General features: G+C 37.4%; 1 protein-coding gene across 3 annotated transcripts in view; it reads left to right on the top strand.

Annotated features, from left to right (window-relative positions):
* Positions 1-1,599: 1,599 nt before the first annotated feature.
* Positions 1,600-24,487, top strand: part of LOC306844452 (inactive rhomboid protein 2-like) — a 67,911-nt gene continuing 45,023 nt past the window's right edge. Inside the window, exons 1-3 of one of the 3 annotated variants that reach the window (XM_079376592.1) lie at positions 1,600-1,954; positions 6,354-6,443; positions 19,505-19,645. In XM_079376592.1, the coding sequence (XP_079232718.1) occupies positions 19,526-19,645 (120 nt within the window). In that variant the 5' untranslated portion in view covers positions 1,600-1,954; positions 6,354-6,443; positions 19,505-19,525. Of the gene's footprint in view, positions 1,955-6,353; positions 6,444-17,324; positions 17,394-19,504; positions 19,646-24,487 lie in introns of those variants that run through there. The other 2 variants (XM_079376593.1, XM_079376594.1) reach the window with 2 other exon arrangements.

Below are 24,487 nucleotides of genomic sequence, written 5' to 3'. Positions count from 1 at the left end.
TTGTGTGAGATGAATAAGATTTGTTGTCTTTCTCTGCCTTTTTGAAGAGAACGGGGTCTGTGTTTTTGCAATATTTTTTCTCTGGGTTTTCGGAAAGTGACTGTGGGGAAGTCGTGGCCTAATGGTTAGAGAGTCGGACTCGTAATCAAAAGGTTGCGAGTTCGAGCCCCCGGCCGGCAGGAATTGTAGGTGGGGGGAGGGAATGTCCAGCGCTCTCTCCACCCTCAATACCACGACTGAGGTGCCCTTGAGCAAGGCACCGAACCCCCAATTGCTCCCCGGGCGCTGCAGCATGGCTGCCCACTGCTCCGTGTGTGTGTGTGTGTGTGTGTGTGTGTGTGTGTGTGTGTGTGTGTGTGTGTGTGTGTGTGTGTGTGTGTGTGTGTGTGTGTGTGTGTGTGTGTGTGTGTGTGTGTGTGTGTGTGTGTGTGTGTGTGTGTGTGTGTGTGCGCATTTGTTCACTACTCACTGCTGTGTGTGTGCACTTGGATGGGTTAAACGCAGAGCACCAATTTCGAGTATGGGTCACCATACTTGACAATACGTCACGACTTTACTTTTATCCAGTGAAATGCTGTACCATCTTGAAACTAGGGAATTCATAAGCATTTAGGAATGGAGAAATGTTGAGAACTCTGAATATAAGCAGTAGAGGTTGGACCTGATTGAAACTGAAGATGCGCAGCCGACCATGAATGCCAAGCTGTATATCTATGAACATCAAACTAATCCTGTATCTGGTCAGAACTGAGTGAACTGAGTCTTCCAGGGGTGGTAGCTACCCATTCACTGCAGAGGATTGATTGGCAAGCAAGTGATGTAGGCCTAATATATATATAGGGTAGAGTGGGGGAAAACGCCCCCATTAAGGATTGTGTAATTTTTTTTTTTTCAGTGAAACAAGTTAAATGTGTTCAGAAAAGTTATCATAGTTTTAGTGACAATGACATAAATTATAAACCAAGTATGAAAAATGTTTTCATGTTATTAGATTAACAAAAATTTAATTTGTGCTAAGGGGGCATTTTACCCCACATATGGGGCAAAACGCCCCCATGGGTGGGGTAAAATGCCCCCCAGTCTGACAAAACAATTTGCTTTAAACATTTACAGCAAAATCAGATTACAGGCAGTATAGCTAAAAATAAATAATACAATCAATAATTATGAATTACAAAATTATAATAGTCTATTTGAAAAAAAAAAAAGTTAGCTGAGATAACTGGCTAGCTAACTAGCTACCCGATGCTAACCTGAGGTCATTTTTAAATATAAAGTCCAAATATTTTTATTCAACCAACTAGAATACATTTGATGGAAAAATTTGATGTTCAGAACAGAATAACTACATTAGTTATCCTGCGTTTCCCCCACTCTACCCTATATATTTTCTTCAAATCTGTTCCGATGAAGAAACCAACTCATCTACATCTTGGATGGCGTGAGGGCGCATACATTTTTTTTTTAGCAATTTTTCATTTGGGGTGAGCTATTCCTTTACAAAGCAAGTAAGCTCACTACAATTTGTAAATTCATTCATTCTTGCTGATCCCTAAAGTCAACTGTTAAAGCAAAACTGGAAGTGTGTGAGCTGGCCGTGACCGAGTGATTGTAGATGAACAGGGCTCCCAGTTTCCAGCTCTACGTCATGTAGGAAGCACAGCAGGAAGGGAGGAGAAATGAGCCCGGGCTTCCTCGTATCATTAGTTCTCTTTCATAAACACAATTTAAGCATACTAGCTACTTACTACGCGCAACGTTACATCAAGACACTTTTTAAAGGTTTAAACGTGTTTCAAGCTAGTCTCGAACGATCCGGATTCTCTTACTGAATGTGTGAATGAAACAAAAGCGAAACGCGTGAAGTGCTGGAACACACGGCACAGAAGAGAAAGAGTCTCTTGAGTTCAATGGAGCGCTTTTGGAGGACGTGCACTCATCTGTTATCTGTTAGGTAAGACAATAGTAATGGATCCTCCTAACTGTTTTGAATCAGAAGTTGTTGTGAGTCCAAATCTGAATGTATGGTAAAGCCAACGACCAACGGGAATTAAGCGGGTTCAGTCACTTACTGTTGTTATCGGATTTTTGTTAGACGATATAATTTATAGATCTATGTTTACAAAATCCCTCACGCCTGCTTGTAATTCAAGCGACATTGTTCTTTTGTCTTTGTGAATTGCTCAATGTTGAGGAAGTGTTTGAGAAATGGATTCAAAGCGGGTTCAGATAATGCAATCTGACAATAGTCTTATGCGTTGAAATCAAACATAATGTAAAGCCAAAATAGGCAAAAATACAGTAACGATACATTATAAATATGTCATTTCCTGAGCCCATGTGATGTCAACGCCCTTGAGCTCTAAATAACACCTTCACACTATAGTTGTGGTACTTTTTTTAACAAACTTGAAGAGACCGGAACGTTCTGTTGGACCACAAACATCTGCTGAAGAGAGAAGGAACTGCATGACTAGGTGTTTACAGATTAAACCACCTAGACCCAACCTCAAAACACATATAGCGAAGTACAAATTGTAATTCTTGCATGGTTTCTTCAGTTCCAATCTCTTGTCCTCTTTATGTCCTTGCATTGCTTGTTTGATAACATTTTACATGCTTTTAACATGTTTTTACTTGTAGATCTAAATCAGATATGTAGACAGATCTAGGCAGGCTCACCGTGTCATGGCATGTCTGCCCGAAAACAAGAATTTAGTCAATTCTAATGCCTAAGTTAAATGTTTGATCATAAGAGGCTTGGCAAGTTCAGACTTGTTCCCCTATTGAACAGAGATACAGTAAAACCATTTAGATGGAATAAAAAAAAGTATATATATATATATATATATATATATATATATATATATATATATATATATATATATATATATATATATACACACATAATTTTTTCATCTGATTGGTTCTGTATTTAAATTTTTGTATTTGAAACATTGCCCAGATTCGTTTATTATTATTTCACCCTAATTTCATTCCAAGTTCGCCTTTTTTTCCTCAGGGAAATGTCTTTTTTTGCCTATACTGTGAAAGTCAGTTTCCAGTCTTGTTTTTGACCCCTTTAACGTTCAGTGGATCTCATTCATGAAACATTAGTAAATATAGGAGTAAATTCTGAGTAATTTGTTCCTAAAACTGACCTTCCAGAAAACTCTCACCCGGATTTACAAACGCTTCGTAAATATCCGATTTGATAGTTAAACATGTGCATGTTAATGAATTACAATCATTCGTAAATAGGGCGCCCGGGCCGTGCACGATCCTTCATAATTAGCATAATCCCAGCCTATGAGTACAGCTACACAAATTTCGGTCCAGGAACGCAGTGGAATATTCTTGTCTACTTTCTCAAGTTTGGCTCCAGTATATTGCATAAATACAAACAAGACTAATAGACCATATGGCTAACGAGAAATATTCAATAATGTGTGTCCACCAAAGCGTTTTAGCCACCTAAAAAATGTCGGGTGCTCTTCTGAAAATGGCCAGCTGGTGGCGCTTAAACGCTTTGGTGGCACAGTTTTTCCCATAGAAAAAAAATAAGTTTTTTTCAGCTGTAGATTTGGCTGCTATGAAGTGGAATATCCATGGCAGTAACGTATTACAAATATCTCATTTTGATGGATATTATTGAAAATAACAAAATTTTGGGGTGGAGTAACCCTTTAAAGCCCGGCTCACACTGTGCGATTTTGGCCACGATTTGGTCGTCTGAGACAAATTTTGAAAATCCTAAAATCCTAAAAGATTCCTATAATCCTAGGCTAAAATCGGTTGTCTAGATCGCTGGTTTGACATGTTCACCGACAGCCGATTAATGGCCATGGCGATCAATTTTTTCCTCCGATTAAATTCTGGCAGTGTCAGAAGATTTCAGACACTTTCCTGCAGTGTGACATCTCCTACGACGACCGTCAAAGCAAGAACCAATAGGAGCACTGAACTTGATGACGCAATTAGCGCGACAACTTCAAACCATTCATTATTTGTAAAAACAATATATGTACAAAGTAAAGTTTACTTAAAGTTTATTTATTAAGGGGCAGGATGTTTAAACTCGAATAACAAAATTACCTCAAGTTCGCTCTGTAGAACTGGAAGTCCATAAAGTCCTCTTTTGCCCAGCCATGACTTGCTCCACACACATCGTCTTTTTCGTTTTTTTTTTTTTTACATCAAGGCATGTAATTAATAAAACTAATGCTACACGTTGCTGTTGTTTGCTAGCTACCATTATAGCGAGAGAACGCGGGTCACGTATTGATGACGTAAAACTCCGGACAAGTCTTCTTGAGTACGTCCGTTTTTGTAAAAAAAAAAAAAGGTTTGTAATTTTATTTATTTATTTGTCTATTATATTTTGTTCTGTCCTCTGGCACTGTTTCATTATATTAATGTTGTTCATCTTTTTCTATGTTTCTTTTACACTTGAATGTTTCTCGTTGTATTGTTCTGATGTAAGGCATAAAAAAAAAGTAGGCCTACGTCCGTTTTTGTCCGTCTTGACTGTCGTACAGTCTGACATCAAGACAAATGAGATCCTACAGTCTGACATGGGGATTATGTTCGTACAGTGTGACAAGCAACAATCGCAAAAGACTATTAAAAATCGCACAGTGTGAGCCCGGCTTTGTACAAGTAGGATGATTGGTCGGTGAGGTATTTGTCCCGGCCCTCCTCCATTGATTGGACGGCTGGCTATAAAGTGACAGTGACAAGCGCTGTGTTCTATCCAAAGCTAAACTGGACACAGCTAAAAGAACTAAAGCTAAAGAACACAGAACGTTTTAGCAGTACCAACTAACGTTTTGAAAATACAAACATTTTCATTAATCCGAACATTTACATCAGAACAGCTTTACGAACGATTTACACAAAAATTAGTTCTGCTCGTGTTTCATGAATGAGGCTCATTGTACGTACAATAACAGTTAAAACATTCTTCAGAATACCTTCTTTTGTGTTCATCAGAAGAAGAAAAGACATTCAGGTTTGGAACAGAATGAGGATAATCAACATTGTGACTGAATGATGATAGAACTAAAATTTTTGGGTGAACTGTACTTTTAAGCTGCCTTTCCGGTCTGGTATACTTCCAGATAAGACTGTAGCAACTCACTCCCTAGTGGAAGAAATAATGAACTTTCAATTTGTGATGTTACTGTGTTTCTCTCTGCATTTCCAGAAAATAAATAAATAAATAAAATAGAAAATAAACAAACCATGAAAGCAACTGCATTTGCCCTCTATTTGATAATCATAAAATTAATGAACCATTAATAGCAATCTGTATACAAATTTCCACTGTCATACTTTAAGGAACACATAAGGAGATACCAAGTCTAAAGTGTTAAATAGCATCGTTATTTCTTACTGTCTATAATACAGATGAAGCAGGATATTACAATGCAGAGCATATTTCAATGCATATAAAGCTCAAACTGCATCCAGAAATTCCACATTCGCAGAGGACCTGTCATCTGTCATTAATCATAAGCAATGAAATCGCGACTTCAGACAGAAAGCGACTTCAGCAGCTCTTTTCAACAGTAAAAGTGTATATTATTTTTTTAAATTCCAAGCTTGAATAACACCTTAAAAGTGTCATAAAATAGTTCCTATGACTTGTGCGTTATTGTCTTCTGAAGCTGTATGATAGCTTTGTGTGACTATTGTGTCATGTGGACAGTACTCACTCTTTTTTTTGCTATTGTCGTTTAAACTGTCTACAAACTGTCACCTTCATGTTCTCACTCTTTTGGGTAAACAAGCTATTCAGATTGTTAACCAGGAGGACTTGTTTCAAAATGTACAGTATATGTGACATGTATAGTATAGACTATTTGTTACCCGACAAAGTGTGTTCATTAAACTGTTGGCCTTTAATCGTGTGGCATGTAGTAATCACATCCTTATCTTGCAACTGTACAAAAGGAAGCTGACATTTGTGCAACACCCGTTACTGAACAGTGAGAAATGCATCATGTGAAAGAAAAAAAAAAAAAAAGGGGATTTTACTGGCTCAAGATGACCACATGGTACTGGTATGAACCCAGACTGAAATCTTCGTAATATTTTGATGTTTGTGTTTTAATAATATTTTATGTGAAATTAATTTTTATTATACTGTTACATATTTGCTAGGAAGCCCGCCTCCATATGGATGTCAAATTATTAGCTTCGGGTTCTAACTATATATAAGTCAAATAGATCAATCATTTTCTGATCAGAAATTACCTACTTTTATTTTGTACTCCAGCATTTCATTTAATAAAGTGTGAAAGAGGACACTGTTCTGATCTGGTCATAACTGGCTTCTTCTTTATTTTCAGCAGAAAAACTGCTCTGAAGATTAGTCAGTGAGTTATCGTTCCTCTTTCGCCTCTAATCATCCAAGACAAGCAGTGGTTTCTTCTGACATAGTGAGTATGATGTTTTTTTTTAATCCTATGCTTTGTTTCTCACACATTAGTTGGCAGGTTTGCTATTTGTGTATTGTTAACTGTCAAATTTTAACTGTCAAAAATGTCAGGGTAAACTAGCACAAAATATAGTCTATATTAAATCTATATTAATATATATCTATATTAAAAATAGTCTGTGAATAGGGTCCATAACATCTTCAATGCCAGATTCAGTGGGATAATGAAAAATTTTCGGTACACTTTCTGAAAAGCTTTGATTTGTCTGTGTCACTGGGTATAGCTCAAAAGGAATCTGTTAGTAATCAATTAATCTTGAATGTCCTGAATATTCACGTTTGGTGTGAACAGCCTTTTATGTTGTAAGCCTGTAATTGTGACGGGTCATTGCGTATGTTTTACAGATTGTTCATTAATAATTGTTTATGCTTTGAAAGTTCAGTGGCAAAGGTCAAAGTTGAAATAGTTTTCTACAGTGCTTGATTGGCATGCAATATTGCCGGTCCACTGCATAGAGAACAATGCACTGGACATGGCGAATTATGTGAAAGGTCTTGAGAATCTCACTCCTACTGAGTTATTATTATTTTTTTTTTTTAAGAAGTATCATTAATATTGATGCTCATTTCTAGATCCATAGTGTCCAAAGTAGTAATTCAATGGGTTGTTTATGAACAGTTAAACTTTGCAGTACATCCCTCTATGGGACTAATTGTGAATTCACAACTTGAAAAAATAATTGACTTTCTTTTAAATATATTTGGGAGTAAAATAATTTTCCACAATTAGTTTTCTACATCTAACCTTTGACCTTTTTTTAGGGTAAATTATTTTTGCCAAATTGTTTGAAACTTCACACACAATCAAATGCTTTTTCACTATCTGAAAAGAAGTGAAAATGTCTTACTGTTTCAAAAAACATTAACAATCTTTATGAACATTTAAATTTTTTGCTTGGGCTGCTATTTTTGATTTGGAAATCACACGTGAAAATGTCTAAAACTTGACACAAATTCGGATGCAATTTCACTTCCTGAAAACCATGTCTTAAGGCCTTTCCACACTGAGCGCAATGCGAATAAGCAAGGCGAATCACCCGCAAATGTTGCTTTCACACCGAGCACGAAACGAATGTTCGCCTTCTGCTAGTTCACGCCTGCACTCTAGGGGGCGCCGATCAGCAATGTTTTTTTCCTCAGATATGTATCCGCGTATATGGATTTAACATTTAAATCATGATAAACAAAGTTTGGTTCTACACCAGAAACACAAGCTATCTATAATGCTTACAAGAATAGGCTACATCCTAAAATATAATTAGAAGTACAATTAGCATCAAGCTACACTTGAAAATGTATTTAATTTATTAATGTATTTGCTTACCCACTTTAAACTATCATCGAGTGCTTGTAATGATTTCCGATTGTGATTTATAGTTGATTTTGATTCTATAATAAGCAGACACATGCACTCTTTGTATGTTTAATAACGCTACACTGCTAATATTAGTCATAAACATCCTTGCTATAAAAAAATACCATGAGCTGCTTACAAAACACATACAGAAAATATATCGTCATAATCATGTCTATTTGCATTCATATTTCATGTGTAGAAAAATGTTTAATTCAATTTTTTTAATACGGAAGATCTAGAGAGTGAACGCGCTCTGTCTCATAACACTCGCGCATGTGGAAGAAAACGGACTGTGCTCAACAGATCACATGATTCAGTGGAGAATTATTAGAAATGTTCATCAGGGAACGCAATGTGCGCCATTTCATCAGATTTGTGAGGTAAGGTTAAATCATTTATAAATCTACACAAACACAGGAGAATACACAGCGATTTCAAAATAAAAGCTCAAACCCTCACTCTTGAGTTCACACGTTTTGATTGTCCACATATTCATTTCATTACAGCGACTATAGCATTTCTGTCCTAAAGAAATGGCCACATATTAAAGATTAAGTGGACATTTGAATTAAATGGTGCTTGGTAAATATTAAAGTAATGTGTAAAAACAGGGCGCCCCCTGCAGGCCTTTGTTGTAATGCGTAATGTACATTAGCTCTTGTTTTTAGTACATTTATGTATTTTAACAGTTTTGTTCAATAAAACCATATGATTTCTTGCTTTTGATACTTTATTTGAACTAATTATTATTGCATCATTGCTATTATATATGTGTTTTAAGTTATTTTAAAAGCTATTGTTCACTTACATCTATGTTTATTACCACAAAACGATTTATTATAATTATAGGGCCCTATGAAATCCGTTTTATTTCCAAATTCAGTTTTTTCCATTTACATTTTTCTATACTCTTTTTTTTTTTTTTTTTTAATGGTTAGATTAAATTTTATTAATCAAAAAGCCTGTCTAATTAATTGAGTTTTACAGTTTTATCTTTACCTAATTCTGTTTTCCATTATTTTCTGGATTCTATTTTAATGGTTCCATTAAATTGTAATAACCAAAAGCATCTCCAATTAATTGATTTTATATTTAAAAAATTTTTTTTCTTTTTTTTCTTTTTCTTTTTTTCAGAAATACTGCACATTTACATTTTTCACCTAAATAAATTCTGGTAAATAATATTTCTGGTTAATACTCCTTTAAAAGTGTTTTTTTGATTATAAATTTATTATTAGTAGACTAGAACACGTGGATATGTTGTCTTTCGTACACTATGATACTGAACTTTGATTTCAGTGATTTGGACTATGAGATGGACACTTGCTTCTTGCACTCTATGCTGCACTTTACTTTTGCTTTAAAAAAGGATTTCATAGAAATTTTGATTTCATTTGGTTTAATAAAATATTCTTAAGTAAAATTGTAGATTTTTTGGCAGGAAATTAATCGTTTAGATTAATCGATTAATTAGTCGATAGATTAATCGAAATAAAAATAGTCGTTAGTGGCAGCCCTAAATGAGATTACCATTTGCGCATTAGTTCCGACTACTACCGGAGAATCCGGCAGTTCTTAAAAGCTGAAGAATTCCAAAGGAAAAACAAAGAATATCGTTTACATGTAGCGCATCAATTCTGCATGTTTTGCAAGACTCTTTCGCTCTGTCTCTCTCTCTGCGTGTGTGTGAGGCAAAGTGATGACTAATTAGAGTTGACGGTATGCGAAATGCAGGTACGCTGCGCATCCATTCAGATGAACTGAATAATAGCAGAGATTGCTTGACAGATGGAACTCTAAAGCGCTCAGATTATGAGATTTGCAAAGCCTTTGCAGTTTGACGTTGCGTAATGTTGTTTTAAAAGTTTTCTTTTAAATGCTAAAATAAAAAAAATTACAAAAATTAAAAGCTAAATGACTAAATGTAAATTCCACAGTCTTTTTACGTACTCCGTTTCACAGATTGGAGAGCCTTTGCCCGTCTTTACTTCTGAGAGACTCTGCCTCTTTAAGACATCCCTTTTATGTTACAGACCTGATGTCAATTAACTTAATTAGTTGCTAGATGTTCTCCCAGCTGAATCTTTTCAAAATGTCTTGCTTTTTCAGCCCTTTGTTGCCCCCGTGCCAACTTTTTTTGAGACCTGTAGCAGGCATCAAATTGGAAATGAGCTCATTTAGTGGATAAAAGTGTAAAATTTTCAGTTTAAACATTTGTTTTCTATGTTCTATTGTGAATAAAATATTTGCTCAAAGTCTTTTAGTTTTCATTTTATTCTTTACTTTAATTTACTTTTAGTCATTTAGCAGACACTTTTATCCAAAGTGACTTACAAATAAGAAAATGTAACCAAAACTAAGTCAAAACTCTGTAAATACTATATACACACACATTTAAGAAAATCAAGAAATTAAAAATGACAATTGCATACAACAACATTTCAATACTAAACATTTAAATGAAAAAAAAATAAAGCAAAAAAAAAAAATCAAAATATTAAAACAACAAAAGGTATGAGTATAATGATGCTTCTAACATAACACTAAGCCAAACACCAAAAAACAACTACATGTGTATACAGCTACACACATATACATATATAAATTCAGTATATACGTATATATTGTTTCATTTCCATGTAGTATGAAGTACTAAAATAACTAAAATTAAATAAAACTAAAACTGAATAAACAACCTATACAGACATCAACACTGAGTCAAACACACGTTTTAAAACAACAACAACAACTTACTTCCACATAGTAAGAAATGGTTATAAAAACTGAAACAGAAGTGAAACAAGTAGTAGGAAAAAATTGTTTTATTCAAATTTAAAAAACGTCCCAACATTTCCAGAATTCGGGTTGTAAAATAAAAATATGACATGAAAACCTGTCTATGAAAACATGATTAGAACACTGTTAGATTATGATGCAGCAATGTTATTAAAAAAGAAGCATCTGAAAAGGAATAGGCGAAGCTGAATAGTGAATTTATGCCAAGAAACTGAAGCCCGTTCTATGACACATCCTATAATATTAATCAGATAACTTTGATACATAACATAGATGTAACATTACAACTTGTATCTGCACAAAAAATGCCAGCAAACTTTTAGTTAGGCGCAATAGCGCGAGAGACAGCGAGAGGGAGAGCGAGAGGGAGTGAGAGAGCTCCCTCCGTGATGCGCTTTCATGACAGCGCGCTGCAAGGAAAGCAGATAGAATTTGCTATAGATTTCACATTCTATAAAGTTCTAATTATAATTCTATGTTTATGAAATGCCAAGTGAACTTTAAGTTGCGCTTTCATAACAGCGTGCTGAAACACGGGCAAGGAATTTACTATAGATTTCACATTATATTATTTTCTCATTATAATGCTATGTTAATGGCAGATTTGTGGTATATTTTCATCTACATTATCAAGTGATTCCTGAAATCGCCTGTGCGTTTTCGAAGCCATACGAAGTACAAAAACAACTGAAATTGAAGTATACCTACTGTTGAACAAATGACAAACAAGCACTCCTGCATTATTATAACATTAGTATTTTTTAAAAAGAAAAATCTAAAAGCAATATGACCGTTTGATAATATGCAGTGCATTCAGCATGTTAATAAATGTTAATATCCCAGCGCATCCTATATTAGGTTAACCAGATATGCATATAGCTAACATGTAGCTAATAATTTTTTCCACTATCATCGTTTTCATGATCGATCATCGCTGTCACGGCTGAGTACTTGAGTACTCGATCGCTGTTGCACATTCCTACAACATTTAAGTCACAATCGTATGTTTATTGTTTTCATTCTTCATCAGTTAAATCTGTGTGTTTTTTTTTTTATTATTATTCAGCTACTGCAGCGATAGCATATGCCTTTGTCCATATTAGGGATTTCCTCCAACGTGATTTTTGTTAGTATTTCATTTTATGATTTTTTGTTTTTCACTTATGATTTTACTGCACAAGGGCTCCCTCCAGCTACCAGTATTAATGAAACAGCTACACTGTAAAAATGTCAAACTGTTTCAACTAATTATTATTTAGTAACTAGTTCCACAGAAATGTTTAAGTTCAGTCCATTTCTGTCTTCAAAGTGTTGCCTGAATTGTTATTTTTTTAGTTGGCTCAACCTTCACTGAAACAGTTGTATAGTCCATTCAACTACAGCGTTTTAATTGGTCAAACATTTAGAAAACTACAGCAAATTAGGTCTATTAAAATTTAACCATTTACCTCAACTAAGATTTATTATTTGGGCATCATAAGAAATTGCTGTGGAACTAGTTATTATATTTTATACTGAATTTAAGAAAATTATTAACTGGTGTCTATCAATCACTAAAAACGCACATTACAACACATAATAGCCTTTATTGAATAACAATTTGCATTTATAACATTTGTCATACAGACTAAACATGCAGGCTTAAAGGGATAGTTCCCCCAAAAATGCAAATTTGCTGTTAATGGACTCACCCTCAGGCCATTCAAGATGTAGTTAACTTTTTTTCTTCAATTGAGATTTTTAGGTGAAACCATTGTCTTTGACAAGTCATAAATGGCACGTCTCTGGCAGCCACAGATGTGTAGTGTATGAGCCGCCAAAGACCACTTTTCTACTGAAGAAAACAGTCACTGACATCTTGGATGGCCTGAGGGTCAGTAAAATAACAGCAAATTTCCATTTTTGGGTTAGCTATCCCTTTAAAGTGCTCCAGCTGTCAAACATTACATTTGTAATACAGCTGCAAAAAATAAATGAACCAGGTGTTACAGTTCAACTGAAGTAAGAGTCAAGTAGCGCTTTTTACAAAACAGATTGTGTCAAAGCAGCTTTACAGTATTAAACATAAAATCATGCTGATCCACTATCTGGACTGGATCTGGGTGACTGTAGTGACCATCCGATCTGGATACGGACTGGATCTGGGTGACTACGGTGACCTCGGAATAAGAATGACACAGTCATTAATATTAGCGTAGATGCCACTGAGAACAATAAAGCACATTTTAATTGTAGTAAAAAAAACTCTAAACATTTTTCACACATTACCTTAAATCTTATTGTTGAAATTACACACACTATATAGTTGCAGTGATGATAACAAAGCAATGTAGTTGCAATGATAAGAAAGCATCAATGAAACCTTTAGCCACACCCTGATGGAGAAAGAAAAGTATAATTTATCTCAAAAAACTGAAATGATGCCTTTTAAATAATTTAAAATTCAACAATATTTGTGATGAAACTGAAGTTGCAAACATTTTTTCAAACACACACACACACACACACACACACACACACACACACAAATCTCAATCCATTGCACAACACAGGGAGCATTGATGTTGACTGTATTCATTTGTTGCAAGGATTTGTAACAGAACATGCACATTTCATATTATAAGTCTACCTTAAACAGCATAAAAATAATATCAAAATATAATGGTCCTGCTTGTTGTTGATAAATACCAGTGGTGACGTTTTACAAATTGATTGAACAATTGTCCCAATGTTTACTAAGCCATGGTCTCTTTACCAGTGCAGGGACTCGTGTGCACGATCTAGTGATTCACTGACTGAGACATACCCTTCTATGATAACGGCCTATATATACAAAAGCTCTATATATACACACTCTGGGTCCGGGCTAAATGCCGAGCTCGTACCCTCTCCCTGGTCGAGGGGAGTACCCCGGGCTCGGGAATGATTACCGAGCTCGGAGCCCTCCCCCTGGACAGCACCCCAAATACGCATAAATTTACTCCGTTATTATTATATGTAAGTGTGAACTTGTGAAATAAATACATTGTCAATTGCCATAAGTGTGACGTCAAAACAGTCCGGCTCAGAATCGGGCGAGACTGATAGGTCTGAGCCGATCATGCGCAAAATCGGCTTATTCCGGCTTATTCCGGTTGATCATGGACTTCAGGAAGAGACAGCAGCAGCCCTACACACCTCTTATGATCAGTGGGACCCCTGTGGAGAGGGTGAGTAGCTTCAAGTACCTCGGTGTAAACATCTCCGAGAACCTGACTTGGACTACACACATCCAAACTCAGGTAAAGAAAGCCAGGCAAAGACTGTACCATCTGCGACAGCTGAGGAAATTCAGGGTCTCACCAGCAATCCTGAAAACTTTCTATTCAGGGACCATAGAAAGTGTATTGACTCAGTGCATCTCAGTGTGGTATGGAAACAGCTCCAATCAGGACTGCAAAGCACTACAGAGAGTTGTGCGCTTAGCTGAGCGCATCTCAGGGTCTGCTCTCCCCTCTCTGCAGGACATCTACCTCAAACGCTGCAAAAATAGAGCTGTCAAAATAATCAAGGACTCAAATCACCCTGGTAACCAGCTATTCACTTTGCTTCCTTCTGGTAAGCGCTTCCGTAGCCTGATGACAAAAACTGAGAGACTTAGGAGGAGCTTCTTCCCCCAGGCCATCAGGCTCCTAAACTCTAACTCTGTGTCATAACATCACTTGACTCCATGTAAATATCACCATATCAATAAGCTATTCATAATTTTTCTCTACCTCATATTGCTGCTATTATATACCCTGTACAACTTTTTTGCACATTATTTTGCACATTCCTCTTAGTACTATTTAAGTCAACAACATACTGACCTGCACATTTATATTTATATTTTTTATCTATCTTTCTATTTTATTCTTTTTATTTTATTTTATTTTTTTCTACTTTTCTTCTCTTAATATTTGTATACTTTATAATTGCACTGTCCTTGGAGCGGACCTGACCTACATTTCACTGCTGGTTATACTCTGTATAATTGTGTATGTGACGAATAAAACTCTTGAATCTTGAATCTTGAATCTTGAATCCCTGGCCGGTCGATCGATGCATCTCTCTCCCTCTCTCTCTCTCTCTATATATATATCAGTGGCGGCTGCTGGTCTTTCAAAGAGGGGAAGCTCATTTTCGGCCTACATCATAAAAAATGTCCATTTATTTATACGTAAATTATTTTCAAGAAAATGCTCTGTGACCCTGTCGTACCAACTAGGCGTCTTTTCCAGTGACTTGACCAGTGTCCTCTCAATGGCCAGCAGTGCTAGACTGCTTAAACGGCCTTGGCCCATTGTGTTACGGGTGTAGGACTTGAGCCGCTTTAAACAGGACAAGCTCCTTTCTACACCTGCAGATGTAGCTCCAACTGTTGCCACTAATGAGAACAGTTTGTAAAGCTGAGGCATTGCACTGTCCAACTCCATGTCTTTAACCCTCTGGGGTCTGAAGGTGTTTTGGGGGCCTGGAGAAGTTTTGACATGCCCTGACATTTGTGCTTTTTTTCAGTTGCTTATAAATATATAAATGGCTAAAGTCTAATAACACTGTAAACAGCAAAAACAGGGCTACAATAATATGTTAGCAGCACTTATGTACTTGATTTTGTTTTTGAGAAAACAACGTTTATGCGTGGTTAGTGAAAAACTAACATTTTGAAGTCACTGAAATAAGGCCATAAAAAACATACAGAACATTTGTTCACAAGAACTGGATCTTTTTGCTTCAAAATAATGTGAAAATCATCTTGTTTCTTTGCTCACAAAAAACAATATATTGATTTTTTTGAGTAAAAAGGGTCTATGCGAGAAGGCGTCAACCTTCACATTCACACCTGAGAAGACAGGCCTGCATGATGAGCCATTTAGTCAAGTATGTGACTGAGAGGAAGAGTTACAAGAAAGAATATGAGGACAAAATAAATTTAAATATTTTTTTGTTTTTGTTTGTAGTTTATTAAGTATATATTTAGCTATCACACAAAATAACTTGAGATTCACTTGAGTGCAGTTAAACATTTTATTAGGAACAATCAAAGCTGTCTTTCAAAGCTGACTTTTTAGCATCATTACTCCAGTCTCATGATCCTTCAGAAATCATTCTAATATTGTGATTTGCTGCTAAAAAAAACATTTATTATTATGTTGAAAAGAGCTAAGAAGATTTTTTTTATTTTTTTGATGAATAGAAAGTTCAGAAGAACAGCATCATTTGTAACATGATACATGTCTTTATCATCACTTGTGTGCTAAATAAAAGTTTTAATTTCTATATATACTGTCTCCAAGCTTTTGCACCTAGTGTATATTGTTTATGTGCTGTGAAGGGGAAAAAACAACAACACATTTAGAAATTCTGGGTTATTTCTCTCAGCAGATCTTCTTCCAGAAACAGAAAGTATCCGGGATGAACTTGTTTGTTTCCGCTGACAGCATTAGATGTAATGAGTTGAGATGGGAAAACTGGACATCGCATTGGTTTCATATGGATTACTTTAACATAGAATATTTGTTTTTGTATTCATGTTGTTTTATTTACGTGTCTGTGAAGAGGTGACAGAGACAGAGCCCGCAGAGAACGCACCCTGTTTATTTTCTCAATTTTTTTAAAAGCACATTTTGTTGTTATTATGACTATACACAAATAAAACTAGACCCTTTGCCGTTTCAAATGATACCTTGCTCTTATCTATACGATCAAAACTCGTGGAGTATTTTTAGTTTGTTTCGCTTCATAAAGAAAAACGAGACAGCCCGCACCGGTGGGTTAAGGAACACCAAGTAATCACACAGCTTTCTCCAGTTATGATGAAAATTGGCCAGCAATTTCGCCAAGCAAATACCAAGAAATAGGTTGCAGCAGTTTGTCAATCCGCTATGGGACTGAGCTCGAATAGCTTCAGCATCAGCGACTTCTTATAGGACACAATCGCTGTCAATCAAAAGGAGATGCAGTCTTTCGACAGACCCTCCAATCATCACGCAGAAGCCGCCCACTCCTCCATTCACCCCCAGAGACGCTGAGCGTCCGGGGGCGGGACATAATCGCAGCATTTATCCAATGACCGTCTAGTTTCGAAGCACTGAAAAAAACTGTTCAAAGCAGCCCCATAGAAGTCAATGGACGCTGGGCTTCAACAGGGAAATACACTGATCGGGAATATATGAGAAGGAAATTGAGTCAGCTGTTATATGTAGCTGATTCTGAACGAACTCGTCTTCGAGATGAACGTGTTCTAACGCATTTTTAATCAATAAAATGTTAACACAATAGTACATATTTGACCATTAATTTTTTGACATTATAGGGGAAGCCGAGCTTCCCTTGCAGTCTTAAAGAAATCCCCACTGATATATATATATATATATGTATGTATATGTATTAGGGATGTGCGGGTCTAGTCGACTAGTTGGCTAAACGGTACAGCTCCTACTAGTCGACACTGAAAACAATAGCCGATTACACACAAAAAAAAAAAACATGATGATTTTATCATTCAAATTACCATCATTTTAACGTTAAATTTAAAACATTTTAAATAACAAGTTAAAATAAAGTGTTTGAAAAAGAATACATATCAAAATATTTAAATATATAAATATTTTTAAAAGTGTATCTGGGCAGAAACTACATTTTTACCTCAGACCTCTCATGTGTTTTCTTCATGTCGGTTGCGGCGAGCTCAAAATGACCACACGAAAGACCAACAAGGTGTGGGATTTTTTTGAATTAGAAGAAGATGGAAAAGTTGTGTAAACTGTGTAATGTCAAACTGTCTTACAATATCTCTACTGGAGCGATGCGTAATCTTAATCAATACAGGCACGCATGCGTTAGCTTGGAGGCTAGCCAAAGCCAGCAATGTCAATCTTTCATACGTCGCTGCGGTCCGTGATCCCATCTGCGCGATCTATTCTTCTAAACGAAGACCCACTTCAGTGGTGCTGCGGGATTTCCAGGCTCTTTTCGAAACTGTCTGCTTGCTTGTAGTTATCTCTCTGCGTGCCTGTGACTTCAGTTCCTGCCGAGCGCGTTTTTTTCAAGTGCAGAATAGTCTAGTCCCGTCTTTCGCCAGACCACGTTAACGCGTTAAATTCACTGAACAAATGCGCATGGTCTGAGTAAGTAAAACTAGCATTCTTTTGTTTTTAGACAATATAACCAACATGAAGTACATTTTTAAAAGCCGGTTTAATGCTATTCCTTGATAAACGTTCCTATTTTTTTTTACTTTTGTTTTAATATGTTGTGCACATTTCACTGTACCAATATTTTAAATTGGCCTTTGAACTTAGCTTTATTGCATGGCAAAAAAAAAAAAAAAGAGCCTTACTCTGCCAAAGCACTAACAGAGCCCATTGATCTAATGGCGTTGTTGAGTGCTCAAAATGCAAACTTTGGCAGTCAGAAGACAATCAGAGGCAGAAATTGACAGCGCTCTGATCCAATGGTATACAGACATTGTCAGAATGATAGTACTCTAGCCCAATGATGTTGAGGTATCAAGTGGGGCCGGCAATCATATTTCAGGGTGGCTGTGCTACTCTTTATCACAACCCTGCTAAAATGAAGTGCCACTATGTGCGCTCATTGGGGCCCCCTCCTGCTGGTGGTGCCCTAGGTGACCGCTTAGCTTGCTTGCACCTAAAAATGTACTGTAAATGACAATGTCAAACTGAACATAATTGCAACCCATAAGGTGACAAGTAGGTGATAAGTCGGTACAGTTACATTGTTACACCAGTAGGTGGCGGCAAGAGACTGTCTCAGCCATCAGATCAGAGTACCTCGGATACAGAGAGCAGACAAGATGAAAGAGGCAACGAATCAGATTTGTTGTATTAGATCCTTTATCCCAATTAATTTGAAAAACTCAATGTAAATACTGCACAGCATCAAGCAAAAGTAGCAGCAGTCTTACCAAAGTCCCCTCTCATGCAGGCACAGCATGCAGCATGGGTTTTGTTTTGTAAGAAAATATGGCAAAAGGCAGTGATGAGGAAATATATTAATTAAGATGAGAATCAAGCTTTTATACATTTTAACCAATTCAAGGAAAATGTGCATATTATGCATTCTAAAAGTCTAAAAACAAACAAACAAACATTTATTTTAACATGTAGTAGCTAAATGTAGAAAACACGTTGTAAATCATCCAACCAACCAGCATTTAAAAAAAAAAATCTGGCTGTTAATGTTATTATTTTAATCTTTCTGCAGTTGTTGCATATATTAAAAACCTAACAAAATTCTTGGTGTCTTGTGTGTTTTGTGAGGTCCTTAAGTATATTGAATGTTAACATAGGGGTCTCCTGGGAAAAAAAGTTAGGAACCACTACTTTAACCAGTGTTACTCCACGTGATATTTGTTTAGAACATACACAGCAAATTTTGTATTTTACATTATTTTTGTATTTTTGCATTTTCTTGAGATCGTATGTGCGTTCCATTTGAGCATAAGTGTACTGTGAAGTGGATTATTCCAGGTTATTCCACCATCTTAAGTGAGATTCCAGTCTGAAGGGAGTGAACATGAGGTGCATTCCAATGCACAGGGTCACGGGTCACTGCTCCCTAAGCAACATCATCAAATAAAGGCAACAATGGGGTCATGTAGATCATAGATTTTAGATCACATGTAGATCATAGATTTTCAGTAATCCCTTTGAATTTAATGCTTATACAGAAATATCATTACAAATTATGCATATAGATTTCTCGTTTCAGCTATTATTGTATTTAAAACCTAAATGTCACATCCAATAGTAAATATTGTTTTGACTGTATTTAATTTATATATATATATATTTTTTTTTAAATAGACCTGAAAAAACGGAATCAGGATGTCATCTGAGGAAGAAGATGCCTCAAACAGTAACAGTGGTCAATCAAAAAGTAGGCTGAAGAGCAAGAAGCCACCAAGTCTGATGATTGCAATTCCCAAACCAGAGGCTGACAAAAAGGTATCAAAAAAAGTCCAAAATAAAGGTTTGTGTAAAAAAAAAAGTCTCTTTATGTCTCTCACAGAACGCAATGCTGCTAGTGGGAGATTTTCCATGTGTTTTGTGTAGTTCACACTGTTATGAAAAAAAAACATATGAGCAAAAAGTCAGGGTTTCAGTTTTTATTTTTTTCTGTTATTTATTAGAATTTAATTTGCTTTTTAATTGTGGGTATGGAGTGTAGACTGATGTGGGGAAAAAACAAGCATTTCAGCATTCAACTACAAAAAGTGGACAAAAAAGCATAAATACTTATGCTTATTTTGAATTGATAGATATGGATGAATAAACAAAGCAGATATTCTGTGGTGGATATTTTTGTTATCAACATATTATTAATGAAACAAGACCAAATTCATATTTTATTATTCATATCAGTCAAATAAAAATGTTTGTTGCTGAACACTAAACAGTTAAGAAAGGTAGATTTTCTTCTTTCTACATGGCAAATGCAGACTTTTATCAGTGCACAAGGAGTTAACGTTTTAAAGAAGTTACTTGCTGCATAGAAAGCTTTTAAGAAAGAGCTAGTTGTAAACTTTGCGACTAAGTTAATAACTGTAAGTCTTTAAAGTGGTCATGAACGGCCTTTTTTATTATGTACTGCTCTGTACTGCTATTATTTTGTACTGCTCTTTTATACTGCTTTAAGATGGAGCCGGAAGTCTTTAGTCCATGATCTGCATGCTGGCGGCTCTGGTCAGATGGTTGTTGGAACCTGGGACAGGAACAGCAGGCTCCTTCAGCTTCTGCTCCCGTTGGGGGATTCCTTTCTTGTGGTTGAAACTTCAAAACAGCCAAACATACTAATAATTACAGGACGAAGGATCACTCACCGGAGTTGCTCCCACTCTTACATCTGATGATGCAACCAACAGCAGTTTTTATGTAGCACTCACTGCAGTACTTCACTCTATACCTCCACATGACAAAATCGTCCTGCTTGGTGATTTCAGTGCATGTGTTGGATGAGTATACCATATCAGGAGTGGGGTCATAGGAAGACAGGGAGTTGGAAACCCCAGTGACAATGGCCTTTGCCTATTATACACCTGTGCTCAATTTGATCTAACAATCACCAACACTTTATTTCAGCTGAGAAACCAACAAAGGACTGCCTGGATGCATCCTAGATCTAAGCATTGGCATTTATTGGATTATGTGATTGTACGTTGCTCAGACATGCATGATGTCTATTTCACCAGAGCAATGCAAGGTCCCGAATGAGATGGCACATACATCTGACTGTTTGAAGACAGAAGCCTAGACAGCATCTCAATGTTAAGGCTTGCAATGACCCTACCATCAGAAGTACTCTTTCCAATGTAATTTCAACCAAGCTGCAATCCCTGCCCGATCCCATTCTGCTTGTCTACCATTGTCTACTTGAAAAACTTCCACAGCTTCCACCCCTGACTATACTGGATGGCTGTCCATCTTTTCATGAGTTATGCGAATCTGTGAAGGGACTAAAAAAATAATGGTCCCCGACATCATCCCTGCTAAAATCCTTAAGCATGGAGGTCCTTGTCTTCAGCATCTTTTGCACATTTTATTACCAGTGCTTGGACCTCCGGCAAAATACAGCAGCATTGGAGGGATGTTAACATCATCACAGTATATAGCTAAACGTGAGGGAGACAAAGCCAACGGCAGAAACAGCAGAGGCATCTCACGTCTCTCCTCTGCTGGTAAAGTACTTGCTCATGTAATGGTTAGCCATCTTCGTTCAAATGTATTGGATGTTATTCTTCTAGAATCTCAATGTGGCTTCAGGCGCAACTGTGGTACTCTAGACATGATCTTTTGTTGCGAGACTGCTGCAAGAAAAATGTAGAGAGCAGCATAACTGTGCGTTCACACCGCCGGCGGCGAGAGCGTCAAAGTGGCCGGAAGTCATTAATTTTCAATGTGAGCCGGCGGCGAGCTCCGGCGAGAGCGGCGCGGCGAGTCTTGGACGGTGAGAGCGTCGAGGAGAGTTGAAATCAGGTCAACTTTATGGTAATGAGCTATGACGCGGTTGGGCGGCAACCAATCGGAATGTAGAAGTCCTCCGCTTGAGAGGGTTCCAGAGAACGCAGTCCTGTAAACTTTGGTTCCGACCACGTTAGTTCCCAAGCAAAATGGAAGAGAGATTAATTATTGCTGTGGCGGGTTTCCCGATAATATTTGACGTGTCCCTGTTTGTGTACAGGGACATAAATAAATAAAAATTATAGAGGACATTTTCCCGCTACAACGTTTGTTTTTCAGCGGGAATGCAATTTATTTGCTCAAAACAACACCAATTGCATTAAGGCTACACTTCAATCTGGACAGTTTGTAATGTAGGCTGCACACAAATTAATGTTAATTAAAGACCAAGGCTAGTAAATGTCTCCTATAATGTTGAAATTAGACTAGCACTTAACCATGAACACAAATCCACACCACACAAATGGCTTTTAATTGGTTTATTTGGTTAGCAAACATGTAACTACAATTAAGTTCTTTCCATCGATCAACTTCTCACTTTCACATTTCAAATATTAACTTATACTCTACTTGTGGTCAGTCTGCACAAGATCAACCTGCTTGTTTCCTTTGCGGCTCCTTTAAATACAAGACGAGCATACGATCTACGTCAGAGCGTCAGCGCGTCCACAAATCTTTTCTACAGCGTCGCAGTCAGGGCGGCCAGGGCGAATTTTGACGCTCTCGCCGGCGGCGGTGTGAACGCACAGTAAGGATCTGTACCTGGAATTTATACTGTAGATCTAACCAAGGCCTTTGATACAGTGAATAAAGAGCTGCTGTGGGATGTACTGGGAAAGTTTGGTTGCCCTCTTCGTTATGTGTCAGTTATGCGTGAACTTCACATTGTTTCCCACAGACTGTCTGTCACGTATCTGTTTCCTGCCACTCGGTTTATTCACCACCAGAAGTCGCCACACACAACATGGACTTTTGTACTGCACAGACTGTCACATTACCTTGGACTCCATTTCCCACAATACACTTCACCCAGAACTAATAACACACCCACACCTGTTTTCCATCAGGAACTCTTTATAAGCTGAATACTGGGGCCTGTTCCAGTTTACCTTAGTCTAACCTAGTCTCGTTTTTGCTTTGCTTTCCCGTGTCATGATCATTGCCTGTGTTTTGGATTACCCTTTTGTCTTGCCTTTCGGACTCTGCTTGCCTTTGCTTGGACCTATTGCCTGTGTATTCGGATTATCCCTTTGCCTTGCCGCTCTGAATTACATTCGCCGTTGTTTGACCCACGCATTATTATTGGATTTATCTTCTGCCTTGTCTGGTATATACCTGTCTGCCAGTGTTTGACCCTAGCCAGTGTATGACCACATCTTTTAATAAAAGCCTTGCAGATGGATCCGCATGCCTCCAGTCCCAATTACTCCGTAACACTTACACTCTATTTGTGGTGGCAGCCCCCACTCTATATATGCAGATTCATTCTCTGCCAGCAGGAGGCGCTTTTAGAGCGGGAGAGATAGTGGTTTCCCCGGTAATGGCTGTACACAAAGCAGTGCTTCGCTCACAAACGCTGCTTTATCAGGCATTACATGCAAGATGAAATGAAAATGACATCGAAAATTTTCTGAAGACAGTTGGTTTCCTTCAAAAATACAGTGATATAAAAACAGCTGCACCTGGAAACTTTTAGTGCTTATGTTTATTCAACAAAGTAAAAGACTTTTGGAAAATGTATTTGTGGCGGTCAGTTTTGATATTGTGGTGGGCCACCACAAATTAATCTATGTATGTGAAACACGGCATCATGATGGTATGTTGGCCGGAGTCACTTCTGATGGTCTTGAGAGCCTTTGGAAATTTTATTGGTGTCAAACAAGGGTTTGCACTGGCTCCCGTCATCTTCAATTTTTCCCTGGCAGCCGTGACATTGCTGTTTCACAATGCCATCTCCAGGGGTAATGGTATCCAGTTTAACTTTCGCCTTGACGGCAGCCTCTTTACCCCTCGTCATCTTAGAGCTAAGTCAAATGTTACAACATCATCAGTGTTTGAACTCCAGTATGCAGATGATGTTGCCTTAGTCAGACACACCGCTACAGGTTCGCAGCAAAACCTCGAAATCCTTGCCGCTACATATTACCGCACAAGACTTATTGTTAATACAACGAAAACAGAGGTTCTGTCAAGTCTTTCATCGGAGTCGGCTAAGTCTTGTCAGCCATTCTTCATTCTCGGCTATAAAATCAATGAAGTTGAACAATTTACGTATCTGGGCAGTATCCTCACTTCCAGCTATGATCTGTCTTAAAAAATTCAACACCCAATTAAATAAGCCTCTTCCTTTTTTGGTCGCCTGATGTATCGGGTGTTCCTAAATCACAACTTGGCCTTGTCAACCAAGATCGGAGTCGTACACAGGAGTCTGCTCTTTTGTATGGCTGCGAAACTTGGACCCTGTATTGTCACCATATTAAAGCACTAGAAGCCTTTCATATCATGCTTGGCATTCGCTGGTGCCATCATGTCAGCCATAACAAACTTAGGCACAAAGCCAACATCACCTCTTTGGAATATATCCTCTACCAGCAACAATTGTGTGAGATAGATCATGTTATCAGACTGTCCTCTTACTGGATGCCACTGCAGCTGCTGTATGGTGAGCTCCAGCAAGGCTTGTGCTATACTGAAGGTATGTGGCATCCCAGCAATTTCCCTCGAAGATCTGGCGGCTGACAGTCACCTGGAAGTACACTTGTAAGGCCGGTTTTGATGCCTGGGAAGCGGCCATGACCCAGGCAGCAGAGGAACGCAGTCATCTTGTCA

This window comes from Barbus barbus, assembly GCF_936440315.1.
Source record: "Barbus barbus genome assembly, chromosome: 25".
In the NCBI taxonomy this organism is placed as follows: domain Eukaryota; kingdom Metazoa; phylum Chordata; class Actinopteri; order Cypriniformes; family Cyprinidae; genus Barbus; species Barbus barbus.
Note: the sequence above shows the minus strand (reverse complement) of the source record. Positions and strands in the feature narration are given on the sequence as shown.